The sequence below is a fragment of the Rutilus rutilus genome (assembly GCF_951802725.1).
Source record: "Rutilus rutilus genome assembly, chromosome: 1".
NCBI lineage: Eukaryota > Metazoa > Chordata > Actinopteri > Cypriniformes > Leuciscidae > Rutilus > Rutilus rutilus.
The window spans coordinates 67,651,158-67,660,451 of NC_140209.1; the positions used below are offsets into that span (position 1 = coordinate 67,651,158).

At 48.7% G+C, this 9,294-nt stretch overlaps 1 protein-coding gene across 2 annotated transcripts in view; it reads left to right on the forward strand.

The window, feature by feature from the left end:
* The window catches only part of LOC311294934 (uncharacterized protein), a 453,797-nt gene extending 449,035 nt beyond the window's left edge, over nt 1-4,762 (forward strand). For both annotated transcript variants that reach the window (XM_084416040.1, XM_084416041.1), the window contains exons 12-13: nt 1,784-1,830; nt 1,906-4,762. In XM_084416040.1, the coding sequence (XP_084272166.1) occupies nt 1,784-1,830; nt 1,906-2,465 (607 nt within the window). In that variant the 3' untranslated portion in view covers nt 2,466-4,762. The remainder of the gene's footprint in view (nt 1-1,783; nt 1,831-1,905) is intronic.
* Nucleotides 4,763-9,294: the final 4,532 nt, after the last annotated feature.

The following is a 9,294-nucleotide window of genomic DNA, read 5'->3' on the forward strand; positions in this document are numbered from 1 at the left end:
TGGCCGCGGTCGCGGCGGGAGGCCGCGGGAGAGAGAGGACGAGAGAGACAGATGAGAGAGCCAGATGAGAGAGCCAGAGAAAACTTCGGCTGGATTGCGGGCGGAAGCCTTGTTACACTGAGTCTGTTGAATTGCAGTTTTATTGTGGAAATGAGCACGAGTGAAACCTTACAGTGTGTGGTGGAAATGTGAGTGTGGGAATTATTTCTGCTGTTCACTTGCAATCACAGCTGTCCATTCCTCCCTCTGTCTGAGTCCAGTGAAGAACCTGCTAATGCTTGAAGAGCCTGCTAATGCTGTGAGTTACACGTGTCTATTCCTCCCTCTGTCTGAGTCCAGTGAAGAACCTGCTAATGCTTGAAGAACCTGCTAATGCTGTGAGTTACACGTATCCATTTCTCTCTCTGCCTGAGTCCAGTGAAGACCCTGCTAACGCTGTGAGTTACATGTATTCATTCCTCTCTCTGCCTGAGTCCAGTGAAGACCCTGCTAACGCTGTGAGTTACACGTATGAATTCCTCTCTCTGCCTGAGTCCAGTGAAGACTCTGCTAACGCTGTGAGTTACATGTATCCATTCTCTGCTTGAGTCCAGTGAAGAATCTGCTAACGCTGTGAGTTACATGTATCTTCCACTCTCTGCCTGAGGCTAGTGAAGAACCGGCTAATGCCGGAAGGGCCTGCTAATGCTGGAAGAGCCTGCTGATGCTGGAAGAGCCCGTTAATGCTAGAAGAGCCTGAGGCTAGTGAAGAGCCGGCTAATGCCGGAAGGGCCTGCTAATGCTGGAAGAGCCTGCTGATGCTGGAAGAGCCCGTTAATGCTGGAAGAGCCTGAGGCTAGTGAAGAGCCGGCTAATGCCGGAAGGGCCTGCTAATGCTGGAAGAGCCTGCTGATGCTGGAAGAGCCCGTTAATGCTGGAAGAGCCTGAGGCTAGTGAAGAACCGACTAATGCCGGAAGGGCCTGCTAATGCTGGAAGAGCCTGCTGATGCTGGAAGAGCCTGTTAATGCTGGAAGAGCCTGAGGCTAGTGAAGAGCCGGCTGATGCTGGAAGAGCCTGCTGATGCTGGAAGAACCTGCTCCCGAAGAAAAGAGGATGTGGAAGGGACTTTATATTGTTTTTATTATTTAATAAAGAATATTTATTTTTAATTCTGTGTCTGCCTCCTTTGTGTCCACGGTCAGCTCCTCAGGGGCGGCACGCGGGCGGAGGGGTGGGCGGCCCGTTGGCGCTCCACCCCGACCTGTGACGTGTGTCTTTGAGTGAGAGAGTGTGTGTGTGTGTGTGTGTGTGTGTGAGTGAGTGAGAGAGAGAGAGTGTGTCAGAGAGAGATAGAGAGAGTGAGTGAGAGAGAGTGTGTACGTCTGTGAGAGAGTGAGTGAGAGAGAGTGTGTGTCTGTGAGAGAGAGAGTTTGTGTGTGTGTGTCTGTGAGTGAGAGTGAGTGAGAGAGTGTGTGTGTGTGTGTGTGTGTCTGTGAGTGAGAGAGTGTGTGTGTGTGTGTGTGTGTGAGTGAGTGAGAGAGAGAGTGTGTCAGAGAGAGATTGAGAGAGTGAGTGAGAGAGAGTGTGTACGTCTGTGAGAGAGAGAGTGAGTGAGAGAGAGTTTGTGTGTGTGTGTGTGTGTGTGTCTGTGAGTGAGAGAGTGAGTGAGTGAGAGAGAGAGTGTGTGATAATTAGTTTATTTTCCTTTGATCAACAAGAAAATCTTATTTATTAATATTGACTTTAATTAAAGTTTTGTTTAATTATTTTGTGTGTGTGTGTGTGTGTGTGTGTGTTTTCTAGTGTGGATCACGGAGGAGAGTTCATGATGACATCAAGACTACACAGATGTAAGTCCTCAAACACAGTTTTAGTGTGTGTTGTTGTAAATGTTGCTGTTGTAATGTGTGTGTTCTTGTGTTCAGATGCCGTTGATCTCACACTGGATCCAAACACAGCACACACTCTCCTCGCTCTGTCTGAGGAGAACAGAAAGGTGACGCTTATGGAAGAGAGTCAGTCGTATCCTCGTCATCCAGAGAGATTTGAGTTTGATCCTCAGGTTCTGTGTGGAGAGAGTCTGACTGGACGCTGTTACTGGGAGGCTGAATGGAGTGGAGATTATGCTTATATATCAGTGTCATATAAAGGAATCAAGAGGAAAGGAGAGAGTGATGACTGTGGGTTTGGATGGAATCAGAAGTCCTGGAGTCTGAGCTGCTCTTATGACAGATTCACTGTCTGGCACAATAATAACTCCACTGCTGTTTCTGCTGGTCCAGGATCCTGTAAGAGAGCAGGAGTGTTTGTGGACGTGTCGGCCGGCACTCTGTCCTTCTACAGCGTCTCTGACACACACACACTCACACACTTACACACATTCACACACACATTCACTGAACCCCTCTGTGCTGGATTTAGACTTCCTTTTTATAACTCTTCAGTGTCTCTGTGTCACATTAAACAACAAACAAACACTGACTGACACACACACACACACTGTAAAAAAAAAAACAGAGAAAATGTGGTACCATTTTTATCAGAAGTGTGTAATTACACATACACACACTGTAAAAAAAAAAAAATTGAAAAAACGGTATTATTCCGGCAGCTGGGGCGCCAGAAAATTACCGTACAATAACAGCAAAAAACAATCTCGTTAAAATACAGTAATTTTCCATAATTAAATAACAGATTATATCTTTAAAATTACATTAAATCTTATGTAATTATTGGGATTTTTAATGTTTAAAAAAGTCATATACACCTTTAAAACAATTAAATACTGTAAATGTAAGGTTTTATGAAATTATTTTATATAATAATGCTGTCTATCTACAGTAATTTTCTTTTAATATAGTTTTTCTGTGTAAAATAGCAATGAAATTATGTATAAAAAATGCACACAAGTACATAAATTCAAATACAACAGTTTTATTTTTTATTTGAACAGATCCAATTTCACAACATCTTAATTTAAGTTCTTAATAATAGCAAATGTACAGTCAATTTCTTTTAAATTAACTAAATGTATGAGTACAGAATACCTGCATATTTACAGTATTAGTAATTGAACAAACACTAAACATCAAGATAAGTGATTGATAGGAAATAGAAGCTTAGTATATAAGAACATGTAAAAATATCCACAATAAAAAGCAATTACCCTATACCTTTACAGTATAACTTATTTTAACATTTTCAATTACATTTTATCCAAAGTGACTAATTAAGATAATAATTAAAGATAATAAAAAGCAACAAGTTCAGTGACAAGTCCCAGTTAGTCTAGCACAGTACACATAGCAAGTTTTTACAAAGATTTAGTATTATTGGGTGAAGTGTTTATGAAAAAGATGAATCTTTAGCAGTTTCTTGAAAATGTGTTGAGTTGCGCCGGTCATTCCACCACCAGGAAACAGTCCAGGTAAATGTCAGTGAAAGTGGTTTTGTGTCTCTTTGGGATGATGGCACCACAAGGCGCTGTTCACTTGCAGAACACATGCTTCTGGAGACACATAGATCTGAAGCAGTGAGTTTAGGCATAGGGCTACCTTTAAAGACAACTCTTGCTGCAGCATCTGGATCAGTTGCAGAGGTTTGACTGATACTGGAAGAGCTGCCAGGAGAGCATTACAATAGCCCAGTCTGGATAGAACAAGAGAGTTGTGTAGCTCCAAAAGGAAGGGCCTGATCCTCCTAATGATAAGGCAAATCAGCAGGATCACAGCAAGTATGTTTTGGCTGAAAGTTGAACCATAAGCAGTTCTGTCTTGGCAAGGCTGATTTAAAGGTGAAGGTCATTCATCCAGCAAGAATTTTCCATCAGGTAGGCTAAGATGCGAGCAGCAACTGTCAGATCATCTGGCTGGATTAAAAAAGGTAGAGATGTGTCATTAAGATATTAGTGATAGGAAAAGTCATGTTTCTAAATGACAGAGCCTAGTTAAAAAAATGAAAAAAAGAAAGAAAGATGGGTGGAATCTAAAAATCGTAATCTTGCTGTAGCAAATCCAAACCTTCTGCATACTTTTAGTGCAATCATATGGAATCAGAAGACTGTTATGAACATATGGAATCAGAACCATTATGATTTTTATGTTTTAATGAATTCTTCCCATACCTTGTTTGCCATGATCATCTGCTTTCCACGTGACCTGAAATCACACACACACACACACAAGTTATTTTAAAACTCAGTATTAGATTTACACATGTCAGAATATGTTCCATTGGGACAATGCAAACACTCTACTGACTATGATCTTGAAGCTGAGCTGGAAAGGCTAACAGTAATATTTTGAGCTGCCATGTGATTTTAGCTAAGTTACATTTATAGAAAGTAACGTTAAATGAATATGATTTACTGTGACCTAGATACACCTAGGGGTTCATCATGTTGTATTCATATTCTAGTCTTCCTGTTCTAGGCTTTCCTGTATCATCAACAAGTACGTTAGGCTAAGTTACAGTATTTCGATTTCTTAACAGTCTTAATAAAGTTAGTCATGTTAACTATTACGAAATAAACAAAAGAAACACGGTAGGCTTATTTTTAGTAAAACTGTGGCTATTACAATGGTAAAAAAATCAGCTAAAAACATGTTTACTGCAATTTTACTATAATAAATTAAAGTAGCAGCTATGTTTTTTAAGAGAAAAGTTTTCAGCTTCCAGACAGTGTTTCAAAATGTCCCGCCATTTAAGGGACTGATTTAATGTTCCCTTACGAGAACGTTCTCTCGTACTGCGTTGCAAACGCTGTGGGGAAAACTCCTTTTCTCGAGAATATTGAAGCCTTTATTTTAAAACGCATTGCTGCAGCACAGGCGAGAGCATCAGGCTCGCGCGAGCGTGCTGATAGGCTGTGCTGTGGGCAACTGCACGAACCAATGACGGATAAGCAGAGGCGCGCGAACCAATCGGGGCGCTTGGCACACTGCCAAAGTCAAGCGCGCGAAACTACACGTGACCATAGCATATAAATACAGATAAAATCCGCCATTTGACAGATTTAATCTCCTTCAGCTCGACTCACCTCGTCGCTGATCTTCTCCGGATTCTGAAGCCGCTCGTCGTCGAAAGGTCTTCCAGCGGAACAGCTTCGCATTTCGGCATCTGCCAGCTGAGCGTTTCCCTGTGGCATCCGACGAGTATCCTTTTTCCTCTATTTCTCTATCTAAAAGAGCAAAACCACTGTTTTCACAGCGTACAGGCGTTGTTTATAATGCCTCTCTCTCTCTGTCAATCCTGCGGGGTTCCCCTGCACGTGTCTGACAGACACACACAGTGTGCTGCCTGTCTCGGCCCTGAGCACGCCGAGGCAGCGCTCACCAAAGGCGGCTGCCTTTTCTGCGACGGGATGCCTGTTTCTACTCTCCGCTCGAGACTCGCCCTCGCTTCGTCGGTGAGTGATCCCGCCCATCTTCTGTCTTCGGCGCCCCGCGAGCCCCGTAGGAAGAAGCGACGCGAGCAGAGGCGTCCTGAACGCAGTGAGTTTAGTGAATGCACGCCGGGCCTTTCCCCACGTGCTTCGACCCACGCCCTCTTCGCCAGTCCTGTTTTCTCGGAGCGACCAACGCCCCTCGTCTGATGCGGCTGGACTCGTCTCTTTTGGCGGATCTGCTGAGGGAATGGATGACGCAGTTTCCGTGGCGGCATCTGAGAGCGAGGATTGGTCGGGCTCCGCGGACCCCGTCCCCCCCTCTCAGTTGGATCCTTCTGACACTCGAGCGAACATCGACGCCGATCTTTTCCGTGTCATGTCTCGCGCTGTTAACGACCTGGGACTCGACTGGATTTCTCCAGCTGAGCCTGCTAGAAGCCGCCTCGACGAATGGTTCCTGCCGGGGCGCCATCTGGCCCCTCGTCAGCGTGCCGCCCCCTTTCTGCCTGAGGTTCACGAGGAGCTCACTAAGAGCTGGCGCGCACCCTTTTCAGCGCGAACGCGCTCATCTGCTTCTTCAACGCTCTCCACTGTGGACGGCGCGGAAGAAAAAGGTTATGTGTCTCTCCCTCCACTAGAGGAAGCGGTCGCCGCACACTTATGCCCTCCCACTGCAGGTAGTTGGAGGTCTAAGACCGTGCACCCAAGCCGTGCAGGACCACTTCGGCCATCGCCAGCCGCGCTTATGCTGCCGCTGGTCAAGCCGCCTCCGCACTTCACGCCATGGCGACCCTTCAAGTCTTCCAGGCTAAGCTCCTCCGCTCCATGGATGAGTCAGGCCCTGACCCAGACACCTTTAAGGACCTCAGAAGTGCGACGGATTTGGCGCTACGGGCCACAAAGACCGCTGCTCAAGCCCTGGGCCGCAATATGGCCAGCCTGGTGGTTTTAGAGCGCCACTTGTGGCTTAACTTAACTGAGATCAGGGACGCAGACAAGTCCGCCTTCCTCGACTCTCCAGTTACTCCATCCGGTCTCTTCGGCCCGTCTGTCAGCGGCTTCGCAGAACGCTTCACCGAGGCTCAGAAACCTTCCAGCGCAATGAAGCACTTTCTGCCCAAACGCTCTAGCTCGGTCCAACGGTGCCCCAAGAGCACGCCGCGACCTGAGAGCGTGGTTTCGCAGGTCCTCCAGCCCCGCCCAGCGGCTGAGACCAGCCAGCACCTGAGGCCTGCTAAACGGTTCCCGTTCCCGAAGCGCCAGGGCCCGCGGCCTAAGCTCACGCTCAATCACGAGCCCAAGAAGCCGTCCTAACCGGCATAAAGAGGGGTCATTGTCCCGCCGCGGCCGGACCAGCCCCGAAAGTCGCTCGAGTGCTACTCTCAGCCCCCTCTTCAGTTCAGGCGGTTGGAGCAGTTTTAAATGCAATACATGGGCCCGTCACCTGTCACGCACCCTTGCACACAAACGCTGTTTTAACAGCGACCCACAAAAAGCACAAATCGAGCAAAATTTCTCACCCACATACATGTCAGTTCGAGCCCCCAACACTGGGCGTTCCAGATATCATAATGCCTCTGGCTCTGCGGGCTCTAGCTTGGCAAGCTATCCCCGGAATCTCAGATTGGGTGATGAACATCATAAAGCGTCGTTACTCGCTTCAGTTTGCCCGCAGACCACCGCGTTTTCGCGCGGTTATACAAACCACGGTAAGGAGCACATTGAGTCATGTCCTCCGCACCGAAGTGTTAGGTCTGCTGGAAAAAGGGGCCATCGAGAAGATCCCCCCTTCTCAGAGCGAGTCAGGTTTTTACAGCCGTTACTTTCTTGTTCCAAAGAAAGACGGCGGCCTGAGACCCATTTTAGATCTCAGACATCTGAACAAGGCTCTCATGTCACGGCCGTTCAGAATGCTCACGACCAGACATATCCTGGCGCAAATTCGCCCAGGCGACTGGTTTTTCTCAGTAGATCTGAAAGACGCTTACTTTCACATTCAAGTGAACCCCCACCACAGGCCATTCTTGAGATTCGCCTTCGAGGGGCAGACTTACCAGTACACAGTTCTACCATTTGGACTGGCACTGGCACCTCGCACTTTCACGAAGTGCATGGATGCAGCTCTCTCCCCCCTGAGACAGCGGGGCATGCGCATCCTGAACTACCTCGACGACTGGCTCATACTGACTCAGTCAGAGGCGGAGTCACATACTCACAGAGCCTGGCTACTCAGCCATTTGGAATGTCTGGGGCTCAGGGTCAATTTTTCCAAGAGTATTCTGTTGCCCAGCCAACACATCACGTTCCTGGGAACAGTTCTCGACTCCGTACTTATGAAAGCATGGCCCACACCGGCCCGTGCTTTAACGATTCAGCAGCTCGCGGCATCGTTCTTAGAGGGCTCTCACGTACCCCTCAGAACGTTTCAGAGGATCCTTGGCCTGATGGCCTCCGCATCATCAGTACTCCGACTAGGCCTACTGCGTATGCGTCCTCTTCAGCTGTGGCTAGCACCTCTGGTGCCACCCCACGCCTGGCACTCAGGCCATTTGGTTATCAAGGTGGACCAGCGCTGTGTTCAGGCCCTGGCCCCTTGGAAAGACGCCAGCTGGTACCAGCAGGGCGTAAGCATGGGGGTGGTGTCAGAGAGGAGGATGATTTCAACAGACGCTTCCAACCTAGGTTGGGGAGCTCTGTACGAGGGCAGGCCTGCCTCCGGCCTCTGGTCGAGCTCAGAGAAACGCCTACACATCAACTGCCTCGAAATGAGAGCAGTTTTTCTAGCCCTGAAAGCCTTCCTCCCATACCTGGCGGGTCACCACGTGTTGGTCCGGACGGACAATATGTCGGTGGTCTCTTATATAAATCGCCAGGGCGGCCTCAGGTCCCGCAACCTGTTTGCCATAGCCTCACAGCTCCTGCTATGGGCTCACACCAACCTGCGCTCGCTCAGGGCAGCTCACGTGCCAGGCACAATGAACATAGGAGCAGACATGCTCTCTCGGGGCAGAGTTCCCCCAGAGGAATGGTCTCTCCCCCCTCAGACAGTTCTCCTGCTCTGGGAGGTCTTCGGGTAGATAGAAGTAGATATTTTCGCCTCAGAAGACAACTGTCACTGCCCAATCTTTTTTTCAAAGAGCAGGGATGCGTTGGCCCACGACTGGCCCAACCTTCCTCTCTATGCGTTTCCTCCGGTCTCGATGCTCCCTCAGGTCATCGAACGGATCAGGAATACGAAAAGCGCAGTTCTCTTAGTAGCTCCTCTCTGGCGAACCCAAATTTGGTTTCCAGAGCTGATGCAGCTGTCTGTAACAGACCCATGGCCAATCCCAGTGAGGTGCGACCTCCTGGCTCAGGCCAACAGGACAATCTGGCATCCCCGTCCCGACTTGTGGGCCCTACATGTATGGCCACTCAACGGGTACCCCAGGATCTCCCAGAAGGTGTCCTGAACACTATTAAAGAGGCTAGAGCTCCGTCTACCAGACGCCTCTATCACCTTAAGTGGTCAGTGTTCTCCAGCTGGTGTTTAGCTCGAGGCCTCGACCCACACACGTGTGAAGTACCAAGAGTGCTTTCCTTTCTGCAGGAGATGTTGGACGCGGGTCGTTCCCCCTCCACTCTCAAAGTGTATGTGGCAGCCATTGCTGCTCATCATGTATTGGAAGCCGGAGCCTCCTTAGGTAAAAGCGACCTTATAGTTCGCTTCCTTAAGGGCGCCAGAAGGCTTAACCCGCCTCGGCCGCCGTCTGTACCGGCCTGGGACCTTTCTCTGGTCCTGCGGGCTCTTAAGGGGCCTCCCTTTGAACCACTTCAGTCAGCTGATCTTAAACCCCTCTCCCTGAAAACCGCCCTGCTCCTTGCACTGGCGTCAGTGAAGAGAGTAGGGGATCTGCAGGCGCTTTCTTCTAGCGCCTCCTGTCTGGAG